Here is a 16,755-nt window from a genome sequence, read left to right as displayed (position 1 = left end):
CCAGAACAGCAAAGGTTCAGTTAGAGTGGGACAATTAAGGGAATGTTCAAAAAAACTGAGGAGATAGAGGATTTTAATAATGATGGACTGTGAGTTGCAAAGGGTTCAGTGGAAAGACTGGAGGGACTGGGGAGAGTTGGGTGATCGGGTCAAATTTGGGGTTGTACAGTCAAGTAACAAGTTAAAGAAAATGGTTAACCGAGGAGACTCAGATGGCTGATGGGTTGGAAACATGTTGGGACTAGTCTGATGGTCTTTCAGAGGTGAATGAGTAGTTAGTGCAGACTGGGGCTTCCTCTTGGCATTTCAGTCACTTGTGGTGATGAGACAAGCAGGTTGATCTCAAGGAATTGTGGTCTTCCCAGGTCCAGACTTCCGTGCATGCCTGCATGCTAAGGCTCTTCAGTCATGTCTGGCTCTTTGTGACCCTATGGACTGTAGCTGTCTGTGGGCCTTCCTTAAATCCTGCTGTGACTGACAACAAGTCTGGAGACAGGCAATCTCACCAGGAACCTGGGCTGACTTCTGTCGCATCCCTGAAGCAATCGCTGTGGCTGAGGGAATGGGATTACCGAGACTGGATGCCTGAAATTCAGGGAAGGAGTGTGTGCGTGTGTTTGTGTGTGTGTGTGTGTGAGCACTGGGGCTGAGGTAACCAAGAGTTACCAAGAGACAAGAGACGCTGTTTCCTAAATGGTCAAACCCAGTCCACTTTCCTTAGAGCCCCTCGCCCAGCAACCAGCAAACATAACCCTGTGGATAAGAGTATATCTGGGAGGTGTGTGGGTGGATCTATATAAACATATTGCCACTCTGGAAAAATAACAGGAGGCATTATCTTTAGTGGTTAAAAAAAAAATCATACAATGTAAGTGGAAGAACTGTATTTTAATTTGATCAAGGATAAAATTGTATGTGAAACACTCATCCATTGCAAAGTCCAGAACTCGTAACAGTGATTATATCAATTTGCGTAACAATTTTCCTGAAATATTACCCATGAGTACATGGAGTCAACCTGTAAGACATTTTTTTTTTCTTTTTCACAGGAAGAATTGAAAAGATTGCAGAACCCCTTGAAACAAGTTAATGATGGAAAGTATTTGCTTGAAAAGTAAGTTAAAACACTAAAGTTGAAAGGCTGGCATCAAAAAAAAAAAAAAAAACTATTCACAAGGCAAAAATAATTATGTAAATTCATCTTAGGATATTATTTGATCAGGACCCAGAAATGTGGCTCATTTGAGATATAGTGAAACAGACTTATGGCTACTTGAGCTGCAGTACACAGACTGTGCTGGTTAACAGAGAGACATGATACCTGGAGATGTATCTGATGGTATGTCTGAGGGCTTGAAACTTAGCCCTACTCTGGCTTTGGCTTTTAATCAGGGATGTGTAGAGAAGGAGGTCATAAAATTTGTAAAAATACAAGGGTAACATTAAGACTGATAGAATGAGCATTCAAAATAATACTGAAGAGTGGCACAAAACTGAGCTGGAATTAAAAGCAAGAATGAAAGAGACGAAATTGAACAGAGATTAAAGTACAGTCTTTTATTTAGATATTAAAGAAAATTGTACCATTAGAGCTTGTGAAAGACATATTCTGACTTCTGTGTCAGTGAATGCTTAGAGGTTTTATCTGACATTAACACAAGACCATGATTTTATATGGCTTCTAAAAATATCACCATAATAGTCTGAGTAGTAGGTATATATTGTCAAGATAAAAGAAGAAAAAAATGAGCTATCATTAATTGAGCATTTACAGTGTACTTTGTACCAGTGGATGCTTACAGATGTTTCCTCAGCACACTCTGATGATGGCCTTTTGATATAGACATTATTATTTCCATTTTACCCATAAGAAAAGAGACCCAGAGAGCTTTCAACACTTGTCTAAGTACACTCAGCTGAGAGTGGTGAGGATGAGAATGAAAGCCAGGTTCAGTGCCACCAGAGCCCATGCTGGTAACCAGTAAGCCCCATGTCATTGCTGTTATTCAGTGGCTATATCGTGTCTTTTTGTGACCTCATGGACTCACGGACTATAGCACATCAGGCTCCTCTGTCCTCCACTATATCCTGGATTTTGCTCAAATTCATGTCCATTGGGTCAGTGATGCTATTGATATCTAACCATCTCATCTTCTGCTGCTCCGTTCTCCTTTTGTCTTCAAAGGGAGCCCCATGGTCAAGTCCTTGTGGGGGTCACATTTGTCTCTGGGTACCACATTTTCAAAGCACATTGACATCCCCAAGAGCATCAAAGGGTTAACATTGTGAGGGTTCTGGGACCATGTAAAAACTACTGCAAAGAGTTGAGGATGTGTAGCTTGGAGAAAAAAGATCTTGGAGGGGACATAAATACCTATACTTAAACATTTGAAGACATTTTCCTATAAAAGAGGAACTACATTGTTTTTCTTGTTTTAGAAAGCAGAACAGGGATTAATGAGCAGAATTTATGGAGCAATAGCTGGTGACACAGAAAAAAGAATGAATTTAGTAAAGATTCAGCCTGCTCAACAGAGAGCACTTTTTTTGTTAAGCAGTGAGGTGATAGACACTGGAAGTGCCTAAGAAGAGTGTGCATGGCCATCTGAGATGCTGTTGAAAACATTTCTGCACATTGGAAAACCTGGATTTGATTCCTCTTTCTGCTTTTTCCTGGCTTTATGAATCTGCAAAAATTACTTAATCATCCTGAGCCCATTTCCCCATCTTTAAAAATGAAGCTAAGAATGCTGGCTTGACAGTCTTATGGAGCACATGAAATGTGGCACCCATGATAGCACGGTGCCTTCAGTATCAGCTCCTTCCCCACCCTTCTGGGGGCTGTTTGAATTAGCCACCCCCCCAGGTTCATCGCCATCCTATGGCAATACTAAGAATTCTCCATGGTACCACTTGAAGAACAGGTCATTTGATCAAATGAAGACGCTGACTTATCTATGGATTTGATTTATCTTTGTTATGCTGGTTCTCATTAATTTGAATAAAGAAGAATAAAATAGTTTGATTTTCCTCTTCTCTCTCATCACCATCATCACTATTTATAAACAATGATAAATGAAAACTTTTTGGCTGAAACTAGAAAGAAGATTTTTCTTCTATGGAGATTAATTAGTATTATAATGACATTAAATCAGTGGTTCTTCATCCTGGCTACACTTCGAATCACCAGGGAGTTTAATAAAAATACCAGCCCAGACAAGTCCAATATGAAGCCCTGGGACTGAGGTCCAAGAATAAGTATTTATTGAAAGCTTCCTTTGTGTGATACTAATGAGGATCTGAGGTTGAGAACCAGTGGTCTACATATATTTTAGATTTTTTTTTTTTTTTTTTTTAGTTATTCAATAATCTCATTTAGCTTAATTCTCTGAGGACACACTTTCTCTGTGATGTTCAGCTCAGCTCGTTTACTTTTTAAATCTGACTATGCTGTTTTGTCATTATTGATTTTAATGTGGGAAGTGAACTCTAGAAGTTTTTTCCTGCTAATTGACCACTACTCTGTATTAAACCCCTCGCTAACACCAGCATGTATCTTTCCCAGCTCTGTGCTCTCAAGAAGATATGCGAAGACTAGTGGTCAATATGTGGACTTCCGCCTCATTGCCCGCCCTCTGTTTTTCTCTTGAATTTTCTAGAAACTCGAGAAAGCTAAAAGCTTCTGAAAATGGCCAATCTGTTTTGTACGCTTGTATTGCCCAGTCATGATTGAGGAATTCGAGGGATGGGATTCAGAGTCTTCTCTCAAAACACACAGGCCTGCGGGGCAAGCTTCTCTTTCATGCTGGCCCTAACTGCTCTGTCCATTTGCCTGGAATTCTGGTCTACTTCAGGGCCACACTGTGTCCTTGAAAGCTGTCAAATTTGATTGAGAAATTGGGGTACTTTGAGTGAGCAGATTAGGCATTTCATTATACCTGTAGCTGACTTGGGTGCTGATGTAAATCATCTCAGCTACTTGAAATGACCATAAGTTAAGCGATAGTGGTGTCGTGGCAGTTGATCTGTTATTCCCCCTTGGAACATTACATTTATTCTGAATGCTCAACAGGATTTTGTGGTAGACAGTTGATAGGAAGGGAGGGGAGGCTGCAACTTTATTCTGCTGCTGCTGCTGCTAAGTCACTTCCATCATGTCTGACTCTGTGCGACCCCATCAACGGCAGCCCATGAGGCTCCCCCGTCCCTGGGATTCTCCAGGCAAGAACGCTGGAGTGGGTTGCCATTTCCTTTCTCCAAGGCAACTCTATTCTACTTGAGACCATATGCAGGAGCTTTGGGTGCATTTTTCTCTCATTCTGTCTGTCTGTCTTTCTCTCAGTGAAGTTTGGCATATGCCCATAAACAGAGAAGAGCAACTACTAAGGCCATTAATCAGGAAGGCGGCTGCTTGTGACTCTGTTGTTTTTGAGAATCATTTATTAACTTAAGACCTTAGGTTGAGTGCTATTTTTGTAAATATTGAGCCAGGCTGGGTGTGAGAATAGGAAATTCATGATTGCAAGTCACACAGTCTTCTGACATATTAATATAATCATTTTATTGTGCTGTGCTTAGTCACTCAGTCGTGTCTGACTCTTTGTGACTCCATCCATAGACTGTAGCCTGCCAGGCTCCTCTGTCCATGAGATTCTCTGGATTGCCATGCCCTCCTCCAGGGGATCTTCCCAACCCAAGGATCAAACCCAGGTCTCCCACATTGCAGGAGGATTCTTTACTGTCTGAGTCAGCAGTAAAGTCCAAGAATACTGGAGTGGCTAGCGTATCCCATCTCCAGGGGAACTTCCTGACCCAAAAATCGAACCAGGGTATCCTGCATTGCAGGAGGATACTTTACCAGCTGAGCTACTTGGGAATCCCCAATCACTTTATGACCCACTGGCAATTATTGATATTAAAGTTCATTCTAATTTAAACCTATTGGTATTTATAGTGTATCAGTTCCTGAGGATGTATAAATTAACAAACGTTAACAAATTTGCTAATATTATAAACATTGTTCTCATTATGGACTTGAGCCTTGTCTTTGGTTGCTGCATATAGCAACAAGTCCCACAATACTTCATGTATATCTGTATTGCCCAAATTGTTAATTTCTTATTGTAATAATACAGTATTTTAAAGTATCCTTTTTACAAGGCTGTTGTTCCCACAAGACCATAGAATTATAAAAATAAGACTTTTCATGCCTACCACCACTGGCTCAGGTCTCTGTGGTGCCCTTTAATAACATCTGCCACATTTTTAGTTACTTTTTCAATATACATCTCCTAAACTGTAGGACCATAAGAACAGTAACCATGTCTAATCTTTTCATCATTGTGTCTCCCATGTTTTGCATCATTCCTGGCACAAAGGAGACATTTAATATAACTTTAAATGAGCAAATAAAGTTAATAATGGACCCTGAATACCAGTGGCACAGACAAGACAAGGGTGTTTTTTCCCTTGCCCCTGAGCACCCCACTTGAGCAACCACAACAGTATGTCGGGCTGTTGGCAGCATGCAGTGGCCATATCTAATCTACCATGCTTTCCCCATCACTTGGGTATTCCTTTCTCGAGAGGAGAAAATACATTCGTTATTCTAATGATGTCTCTTACACAAATTTTTTTCTTATCCTTTTCTCTTCTTTACTGTAACTATAATCCTGGTCTTTATTATCTGGCCAATTTGAATACCCAGCTAAATGATTGCCTTCATTCTCCTTGCTCACTCCCACCACAAGCCATTCTAAAACATCCCATTTATCTCATTTTCCTGCTTCAAGTTCTTTGTTTCCCTGTAGCAACATTTTTCAAACTGTAGATCACAATCCACTGATGATTTGTTAAACTGATTTGTTGGGTCACCACTGACCTTTTAAAAAATCTGAAATATAATTTAAAAATATCAGAGTACATTATATGTAGTTGGAGAATTCATAATTCCTGAAACTTTTGTTTCAGTTTTAAACACACGGACACATACACATACACCCATTACCACATGATTAGATATCAAATATTTTATGGTAACCACAGTCAGTAGAAGTTTAGTAAAGTCTGATATTAAAATCTTCCAAACGGTGCTTTGTAGTGGCAAGAGTTGAGTTTTAATGTGATTTCTGTTGAGTTGCACATAACCTCTCTGAGCTTCGGATTTCTCACCTCTATGCTATGGAAAATAATGCGTGACTAATAGAGGCCATTGGGAGAACTAAATGAGGTAATACATGCAAAATGTCACAACAGTGTTTTGTACACATTGTGTGGCTAATGACTATTAGTTTTCTGCTTATACAAACTTATTTCCTCTTCTATTCCCACTTGTATTGTCCCCTTCTACAGTATTTTTTTTTTTTTATTGTTCAAAAATAGCCTGAACATTTCACTTCTACTCTTTTTTTCCAAAGAACATAGGTCACTTTTATAATCATTTAACAATGGCACTTCAAGTCATCATTTCAATGAAAGAATACATTCATTTGTTTAGTTTGATGCTCACAGTCATAGAAATAAATTGCCATCAGAGGTCCCAATAATGTCAGTAGAGTCACTTTCAATGAATCATTTTGCTTGTCACAAAAAAGTGACAAGGTGAACAATAAAGTCACAGGTGAACAAGATCCTTAAGGTGGTGTAGAAAGATACTGGATCTAACTTGACCCGACCAATAGCTGCATCCCAGATCCCCTTACCTGCATGGCCAGGTCAATAGCTTCCTGCCCTCCTCTCCCTATTCTCACGCCTTCAGAATGGGATCTCAGTGGGATTTAGTCCTGCCTGGGCCTGCCTGGGTTGTGTTTCTGGAATCAGTGACCTAATTTTTAATTGATACTTAGTTAATTCACAATATTATATTAATTTTAGGTGTGCAACATAATGATTTACAATTCTATAGATTATAGTACATTTAAAGTTATTATAAAATATTGTCTGTATTCCTTGTGCTGTAAAATATATTCTTGTAGCTTATTTACTTCGTACATATTAAGAGCAGTTTGTACCTTGTAATCCTCTGCTTCTGCTTTGTTATATCCACTCATGTGTTTTATGTTTTAGATTCAGCATCTAAGTGATAACAATACAGTATGTCTTTGACTTATTCATTAAGCATAATACCCTCCAGGTCCATCCATGTTGTTGCAAAGGACAAAATGTCATTCTTTTTATAGCAGAATAGTATTTCACTGTATGTATATACCGCATCTTCTTTATCCATTCATCTTTTGGTGGACACTTAGGTTACTTCTCCATCTTGGTTATTGTAAATAATGCTGTCATGAACACTGGGGAGTGTGCAGCAGTATCTTTTTAAATTAGTGTTTTTGTTTTCTTTGGATTTTACTCCTTTATTTTAATATCTTCCTCATCAGTTGAGTTCAGTTGCTCAGTTGTGTCTGGCTGTTTGTGACCCCATGGACTGCAGCATGCCAGGGTTCCCTGTTCTTTGCCCATTCCCAGTGCTTGCTTAAACTCATGTCCATTGAGTTGGTGATGCCACCCGACTATCTCATCCTCTGTCATCCCCTTCTCCTGCCTTCAATCTTTCCCAGCATCAGAGTCTTTTCCAATGAGTCAGTTCTTCGCATCAGGTGGCCAAAGTATTGGAGCTTCAACTTTAGCATCAGTCCTTCCAATGAACACTGAGGATTGATTTCCTTTAGGATTGCCTGGTTGGATCTCTTTGCAGTCCAAGGGACTCTCAAGAGTCTTCTCCAACCTCACAGTTCAAAAACATCGATTCTTTGACATTCAACTTTCTTTATGGTCTAATTCTCACATCCATACATGACTACTGGAAAAACTATAGCTTTGACTATACAAACTTCATCAGTAAAGTAATGTCTCTGCTTTTTAATATGCTGTCTAGGTTTGTCATAGCTTTTATTCCAAGAAGCTAGCATCTTTTAATTTCATGGCTGCAGTCACCATCTGCAGTAATTTTGGAACCTAAGAAAATAAAGTCTGTCACTGTTTCCATTGTGTCCCCATCTATCTGCCATGAAGGGATGGGACCAGATGCTATGATCTTAGTTTTTTGAATGTTGAGTTTTAAGCCAGCTTTTTCATTCTCTTTCACTTTCATTGAGAGGTTCTTTAGTTCCTCTTCGCTTTCTGCTGTAAGCGTGGTGTCATCCGTATATCTGAGGTTATTGATGGCAGATAAGGTGGTCTGGTATTCCCATCTCTTGAAGAATTTTTCACAGTTTGTTATGATCCACACAGTAAAAGCTTTAGCCTGGTCAATGAAGCAAAAGTAGATTTTTTAAAATTTTCTTGCCTTTTCCATGACCCAGTGAATGTTGGCAATTTGATCTCTGGTTCCTCTGCTTTTTCTAAATCCAGTTTGAACATTTGGATGTCCTCTGTTCACGTACTGTTGAAGCCTCACTTGGAGAATTTTCAGCATTACTTTGCTAGCATGTGAGATGAGTACAATTGCTTGGTAGTTTGAACATTCTTTGGCATTGCCTTTCTTTGAGATTGGAATGAAAACTGACCTTTTCCAGTCCTGTGGCCACTGCTGAGTTTTCCAAATTTGCTGGCATATTGAGTGCAACACTTTAACAGCATCATCTTTTAGGATCTTCCTTATAGGCATTACCTTTACATGTTAACTTACTAATCCCTGTCCATTCTTCAAGACCCAGCACAGCGGCTATAGTCTTCCTTGACCATTGTAGCACCCAGTGGTTGTCCTAGGTTCATAGGAGCAATGGCATATATTCACAGTTCCTCCATCTTTGTCCAGGGCTGACTGATGCTTTGTTCATAGTGGGAGCTCTGAAAAAGCTTACACAATGAAAGGAGAAAAGGTTCAGTGGTAGTGACACCATTGGGAATGAATGAGACTCTCTCTACAACTTACTAGTTGGACAATACCATGGGCTTACATTCTACTCATGGCTTTTATTCCTCTGAAACAGTTTAATATTCTGCCTTTGTCTTTGTGTAAAGTAAATGATTTACATGCCTTAGATATGAATATTGAGCTAAGTGGTAGAAATAAAAAGAAAAGCAATGTTAAAAGGCAAAACCACATTTTCTTTCTATGATATGGTTATTTATCTACTATCCATCAATCAGAACTTTTAGGACTGTATTAATAAAATGAACAAAAGTGCATATGTACTTGTTTTGTCAATTAAATTTAAATTGGCACTTTTATTGATGACAGCTTTATGGATTCATTTATATTGAGGCATTATTTCTATTTGTAGTCACCAACTGGCCATGGATGTGGAGAATAACATTCAAAAGTGTCACCTCAATCTACAGCCCTTGGACTCCAAGGTGAAAATGTAAGTTATTTAAAAGTTCACATTAAAATTTTTGTGTTTTCACAGTTCTTACTCTATTAATCTATGAACTATTCTGGAGTTCATGGGTATAAGAATCACACATTTATTCACATTTATATTTATATATTACACAGTATTTCTTCCCAGTTGTAAGTAGCAACAAAGCTGTTTTGAGCACACAGCACCATTGATGGATAACATAGGGAAGTATTTGATGATCATCACTTTGTTTCCCTTTCAGGCAAAGTAACATTCTTCAGATCTCACTAATATTTGTCACTGCCTTTCTTCTCCGTAACTTGGTTTATTCCACCTTAGACCATGTCTTTTACACACATACACACTCTTTCCACCCTCTTCCTTCTGTTTCCAGTCCAACTCTTGTCCAGTTATTTTAAGAAAAAATCCTTTCCTTTTCCTCCTCACTTCTTGTCCTTTCCTTTCTTATTCTCTCTTAATATGGCCTAATGAGATTCTCCTTCTCCCACTGCAAGTGACTAAAGCATAAAAATACTGGTATATACACCTCAGTGTTAACAAAAATAAAACTAATGAGATCCAAAGACAGACAGGATGTATTCTAGAACAAAATAACAACCTTCTAAAACTTTATTAAGAAAGGACCCATCATAGTCACTTTGGTTGGCTGGTTGGTTTAGTCACTAAGTCGTGTCCGAGTCTTGTGACCCCATGGACTCTAGCCTGCCAGGCTGCTCTGTCCATGGGACTCTCTAAGCAAGAATACTGGAATGGGTTGCCATTTCCTTCTCCAAATAGTCACTTTAGAAGCAATTTTAAACTGTTTATGTTTGTACTCTGTGATCCTTTCCCATTCAGATTTTTTCTTTGGGGATAAGTTATGAGCATTACCAGTGAGTGTATATAGTCTTTCTCTCTCTCTCTCCCCCTTTCCCTCACCTTCCTTCCCTCCTTCCCTCTTCCTCTCTCTCTCTCTCTCTCACACACACACACACACACAGCTTAACACTCTGAAAAGCATGTATCTAGAAAATCTGAACATGTCTGTGCTTGGTCAGGAACACTGATCATTTGCAAAAAGCCCAAAGAGGAATCTTTTAGGAAAGAAGTCACCTTGAAGAGGGGAGCATTGAGGTGTACAACTTTGAAAAAGTAAGCCATTGCTGAATGTAGGAATTGAAACAGAAATGATGCAGATATATAATATCCTGCTGGATAAAAGCAAATATGAATACACACCCCTATAAATCTACATTAACCTTGGTTATCAGTAAAAAGCTTGCCTCTGAGTGAGCACACAGGGCTGCCTCTCAACGTAAAGTTCAGATGTGGCTTCTCAACCAGTCAGGCCCCCTGCTAAGGAGCTGTGTGTCACACTTACTAAGTGAATAATGAATCAGGCTACCAAATCGTTTTATGTAAGCCGTGTGTCAGCCTCGTTCCACAAGATGTTAGTTTCCAAACATAGGTTGTTTATTGTTAGGAATTTTCTCATTAAGATAACGTTCTCTTAACTGAAAAAGCACTGGAAAGGAAGGTTGGCTGTGTGAAAAATTAAAGTGATTAATTTGTATGCTGAAATTAAGTTAAGAAACCTCCCTGGTCTTTTTTAGTTTTCATCTTCTCCAATCTGTAGAGACAGAGGGGCAGGTGCCAGAGAGAGGAGCAGGCAAAGAACAAAAAGAATCTCTGTGCCTAAGAGCCCAGTAGCTCTGAGAATCTGGGGTTTTATGTGTAGCTGGTATGATGGAGGAGTCTCAGCTCAGTGAGGTGCAAACAGAATGGTTTTATCTCTTCTAATAACTCTGAACCCCATTTCCACTCAGTGGAGGGGGATGAGGGAGAGAAAACTTAATCTTACCCAATAATGGAATTTGAGTCCCATCGGAGAATTGACTCCAGTTCAGTGACTCTTGTCTAATCTGGTTATTAAATTCCTAACTCTCGTGACAGTTTGAACACCTCCCCTCTACATGCATTATATCTTCCCCACAGCTGTGCAGCCGGCTCTCTTCCCTTCCCTCTCCTCTTTCTCTTTCCCTGTCACCCCTCCTTTCTCCTCTCCTCCCCTTCTGGTGCCACCTCTCCCACCCTCTGAGGGCTAAACATCAAGGCTGCTCCAGGTTTCCTGTCGATGGTGAGCTTTCACACCCTAGGCAGTTCCTTCCTTAAAAGAGTTGGGACTCTGTGGGAAGGGTTGCTGGGTCTCCCCTGAGCCCCTACCTGTGGTGTGGGTTGCACCCCTCATTGTGTCTCTTGCTTTGCTGGTGGTCTTCCCCAGGCTGACCTTGGCATTCTCAACAAGGAATACCTTGGCATACACCCATTCCTGCTTCTCAAGGGACCTTTAGACCTACAGAGCCTTGGGTATGAAAGGTGATGTTTTATTCCATGTTCCAGAGTTACTGTCAAACTTCACAAGCTTTCTGTATGGTCTTCTGTCTTCTCTTGGTGGGAACCAGCTGGAAACCTATCTTTCCCAGGTAGAAGGGGTAAGGGGAGAAGGAGAAGCTGGGGTTACTACATCGTAACATTTGCTTTCCTGTAGACTCTTCAATCCCCTCCCTAATGAGAAGAGAGAAGTAGGTTCCGATGAAGGTTTTCTGGACGGTCCAGCCCCTGCAAGCCCTGAGATGGGATGTACTTTGGCAGGCCAATCTCTGGTGGGGGTCAGTAGGAGCAGGAAAGGACCTCAGTCATTCCTTCACACTCAGGACAACATTAAAAGGAGGCAGTTTGATAAGAGCACGTCCCTGGCGGTTCACTTGGTAAAGCATCTGCCAGCAATGCAGGAGACCCAGGTTCAATCCATGAATGGGGAAGATCCCCTGGAGAAGGAAATGGCAACACAGTCCAGTATTCTTGCCTGGAAAATCCCATGGACAGAGGAACCTGGCAAGCTGCAGTCCATAGGGTCACAAAGAATTAGACATGACTTAGAGACTTAGTCCTTAGTCAGGAAAGTACACCATAGGCCTCGTCAGGGGCCTTAAAGAAAAAGACAAAAATCTAGACTCCTGTTCATTTAATTAATAGTAGTTTGGGGGAACCTTGCTTTGCTAGGAGGTTTAGTGAAATGATTCTCTGGTGGCTCAGATGGTAAAGCATCTGCCTGCAATGCAGGAGACCTGGGTTCGATCCCCAGGTTGGGAAGATCCCCTGGAGAAGGAAATGGCAGCCCATTCCAGTACTCTTGCCTAGAAAATTTCATGGATGGAGGAGCCTGGTGGGCTACAGTCCATGGGGTCTCAAAGACTTGGATACAACTAAGCAACTTCACTTCACTTAGAGACTAAACCACCGCAACCAGTAGGTGGCAATGCAAAGTATTTGCCCCCTGGAAGGAATTAGAGGCCTGTGGGGGAAAGAACAAGTGTGCTGAGAGTGGAATTTAGAGGAAATGTCAGGAAGAGCAAATCCCCTGGCTCAAGAATGCCGCTGTTAAGAGGTAATTTTGTGTTTTAGACTCAGAGGATCAAAGAACTGCATCAAAAGGGCGAAAGCAATCAGGATTGCACAGCTATTAATAAAAAGTCACTTTGGGGAGGTGAAAGGCAGGAAGATCAAGCAAAGGAAAGCCTCTTAAGTCAGAAAACTTAGTGAAGGCAAAAGTCATAGTGAAAGCACCATGACAAACGCTCTTATGCAGCCCTAAGACACAAAGTATTCTTTAAAAAATTATTTTTAATTGAAGGATATTTGCTTTGCAATATTATGTTGGTTTCTGCCATACATCAACATGAATCAGCCATAGGTACACATATGTCCCGTCCCATCTCCTCCCACCTCCCACCCCATCCCAGCCTTCTAGGTTGTCACAAGGTTTGAGCTAGGGCCAAGGCTGCCCAAAGGTCTGGGAATGAGTGTGCACAGCAGAGAAGTGCAGGCTTTAGCAGGGAGGCCTGGCTGCAGAGGAAGGAAATGGACCCTCCAAACCCCTTCAAATCCCTGCTCTTCACATCAGGGTCACTCCTTGCATGTTGCAGTGAGACCGAAAGTGCATCTTCTGAACACAGGCCATCATTTAACACTTGATTATTAACTCTGTGTGGTCTGTCTCTTTATGTTTTTAACAATATGTTTATTTTGTGATGGAATAACATAAAGATCTACCAAATACGAATCATCTTTTAAAAGTCTTCTCATTAAATATGATCAATTCCTCTCCTTACTTTTTATTAGTATATTTTATTTAGTGATGAAATAACATTTTGACTCTAAAAGGGAGAGAGACAGAGACAGACAGACATAGTCTTGAGAAGGAAGACAATTCCCCAAATAAGTCAAACTCAAATCTCAGTAAAACCCAAAGTGCCTTTGTTTGAAAGTACTGCCTATCAATTTGCCAAAATTTTGTTTAAATTTCATTAAAAGAAGCCATGAGGGGTGAGGGGTTAAGAGAGCAGACTTTGAAGCTAGAGCACCCTAGGTTCAAATCCCAGCCCTGCTCCTTGTCTGCTGAGTGACCTTGGGAGCATTGTTTACCTCTCTGGGCCTTCATTGCATTCTTCTATAAAATGAGAATACGAACCATATCTTAAAAGATTGTAGTGAGCTTTCAATGAGAAAATCTAAGAAAAACATTTACACTAGTGTGTCTTCCCCATGCAATTGTACCTTTTCTAAACATATTTTTATATCAAATTGGGCTAATAAAATATTTCCTGTAAAGATCCTCAGAAATCCAGTATATCATATGCTGCAGCCCACCAGACCCCTCTGTCCATAGGATTCTCCCAGCAAGAATCCTGGAGCAGGTTGTCATTTCCTCTTCCAGGGGATTTCCTGTCCCAGGGACGGAATTTGAACCTCTTGAATTGGCAGGCAGTTTCTTTACCACTAAGCCACTAGGGAAGCCCTTATGATTTGCACCTATTACTTAAAAATATTTGAAAGTGTCTGGTTTTCTTAAGTAATTATAGTGATTTATCTAGAACCACTACTTGTCAAGTTTGGGGCTAAGTGACGTAAATATAAATACCATATCTTTGACTCCTTGCAAGAATATGAAAACATTATTGTTGTTCCCATTTTGTGCATCAGCAAAGTGTAGGCCTGAAAGTTGAGTACTTTTCCCAAGGCCACAGCTAATAAGAAGTAAAACTGAGCAAGAACCTACATCACTCTAATCTGCCTGCAATGCAGGAGATCCAAGATCAATCCTTGAGTTGAGAAGATCCCCTGGAGAAGGGCATGGCAACCCACTCCAGTATTCTTACCTGGAGAATCCCATGGACAGAGGAGCCTGGAGGGCTACAGTCCCTAAGGGTAGCAAAGAGTCAGACACGACTGAGTGACTAAGCATGTGCAAACATGTTTAGTTTCCACGAGGTTTTGTTTCAAGACATCAACACACAAAGATCCTGAACTATGTCCTCCCACAGACACACTGAACCCACAACTACGAATGGAACAATTCCCTCTCAAAGGGAAAATTAAAAACTGGTGGAGTGACCCCTTCATATTGGGCAGACAAGAGGGAAACCACATCAAAGTGGATAGGAAAGGCGGAGACACAATCTCTCCATGAAACGCTGGTGTGATGACTCCTATTTGGGAGTGCACTCAAAATCTTGCGCTTCTCTCTGAGGAGACAAAGAGTTATACTCTGCATTGAACACCCCAACTGTCATGACTGGCCCCTGAGAGATGAGTTCCCCAAGCATTTGGCTTTGAGGACCATTTGGCTCATGCTCACGAGATCCTAGAGGTTATGGTGAACTGAGGAACCTCTCTTAAAGAGCCTGTGTGCAGATTCACCCACTCCAGGGCTCAGCACAGAAGCATCCTTTAAAAAAGTGCCCAGACTTCATGTCAAAGAACTCATTTGCTGATTTGAAAGCTGGTCAGCCCCAGCACACAGTCTCCCTTTTATAGCAGAGGAGTAGGATATGGACCACAAGCAACGGAGAAAGTGTTCTTATAAACAGTTCCCACTCCCAGGGCACAGCGAGAGGGAGCAGAGCCAAGAGCTCAGTCTTGATGTGAAACAGGAGGCTTCTAATTAAGTGCACATCTAAGGGCTGGCTGTAAACCTTTCCTGAGACATTGGGGGGTGGGCACTAATCTTCAAGTTGCCCCTCGGCCATACTCCAAAGCTTCAGCATCTCTTGCAGAGGAGCTCTTGTGAGTGTCTGGGGCTCCAGTTTTTACATCTGGTGCCCTGGATATTGGGCTTCCTTGGTGACTCAGTGGATAAAGAATCTTCCCACAATGCAGAAGACTCAGGAGCCTCGGATTTGATCCCTGGGTTGGGAAGATCCCCTGGAGGAGGGCATGGCCACCTACTCCAGTATTCTTGCCTGGGATTTCCATGGACAGAGGAGCTTGGTGGGCTACAGTCTATGGGGTCCCAGAAGAGTTGGACACGGCTGAAGCAATTGAGTATGCACACCCTGGTTATTGTGACTGCCACCCAGGGCATGTTACCCCTTGATCCCTTCCTGGCTCTGGAGGCCAGCAGGGCTTGTGCTCATGGTCCCACAAGACTGTGCGTATTTGTACTTTTTTGAAAGCTGCTTCCTGATGGTCTAGCTTCCAATGAGTCCAAATCTAGGTGCTGACAGATCCTCCCCTTTGTGGCACTCACTGGTCTGTGTGTGTGTACTCAGTCATTCAGGCATGTCTGATTCTCTGCAACCCCATGGACTGAAGCCCGCCAGGCTCCTCTGTCGATAGGATTTTCCAGGCAAGAATACTGGAGTGGGTTGCCATTTCCTCCTCAAGGGGATCTTCCTGACCCAGGGATTGAACCCACGTCTCCTGTGTGGGCACACTCTTAGCTACTGGGAGTTATTAAAAATGAAATGGGTTGTTTGGATAAGCAGAAGCTTGGGAGACAATCAAGAGCTGGGGAAGGTTGAATGATAAGGTTTATCTCCTACACAAGGCCAACCCTTCAAGACTGGGAGAAGGGGCTGTTTCATCTAATACATAGAAACTGGTAGTTGCAAGTAACAGAAACTCAACTCAAACTAACTTGTATATAAAAAAAGAGATTTTTTATTATATTACCTAACATAAACATCCAAGGGGCACAGTCACCAGGCATCTCTGTCTTCTGTAAGCTCTTCTCTCTTCATTCTCTCCCAAGATTGTAGCAAACTGGTCACGGATAGCTCAAGGTTACCAATTGCAAACCTCCAGGTGCAAGAGGGGGCTTCTCTTTCTGTAGCCTCTTGTTGCCTGGCTTGAGCCATGTGAGCTTCTATGAACCAATCGCTGCCCTCTGGGTGTTCAGTCTGGCACACAAGCTGCTCTCTACGGTGGAGGGGTGGGATCTGCCTCATTCATAGCTCATTGGTTGAGGGTTGGTGGGTCCCCGTGGAGAAATGGGTGCTGGAACCAAGAGAAGGAGAAGTTAATGTTGGGCAGGCAAAACCTACCACTATGATAATAATATTAGTGGAGCCTTCCCAACAGCCCACATGTGGTAGGGCTGATTGGGAGAATGCACACAAAAAGAGCT

At 41.5% G+C, this 16,755-nt stretch overlaps 1 protein-coding gene and 1 non-coding gene across 2 annotated transcripts in view; both read left to right on the top strand.

Annotated features, from left to right (window-relative positions):
• Positions 1-16,755, top strand: part of IQCJ (IQ motif containing J) — a 236,386-nt gene that overhangs the window by 207,598 nt on the left and 12,033 nt on the right. Inside the window, 2 exon segments of the mRNA XM_019966185.2 lie at positions 1,050-1,114; positions 9,228-9,308. Coding sequence (XP_019821744.1) covers positions 1,050-1,114; positions 9,228-9,308 — 146 coding nt within the window.
• TRNAC-GCA (transfer RNA cysteine (anticodon GCA)) lies at positions 12,369-12,440 on the top strand. Its single transcript has one exon. It is a non-coding gene; the product is annotated as a tRNA-Cys (tRNA).

Source organism: Bos indicus, chromosome 1, assembly GCF_029378745.1.
Source record: "Bos indicus isolate NIAB-ARS_2022 breed Sahiwal x Tharparkar chromosome 1, NIAB-ARS_B.indTharparkar_mat_pri_1.0, whole genome shotgun sequence".
Classification (NCBI taxonomy): domain Eukaryota; kingdom Metazoa; phylum Chordata; class Mammalia; order Artiodactyla; family Bovidae; genus Bos; species Bos indicus.
Note: the sequence above shows the minus strand (reverse complement) of the source record. Positions and strands in the feature narration are given on the sequence as shown.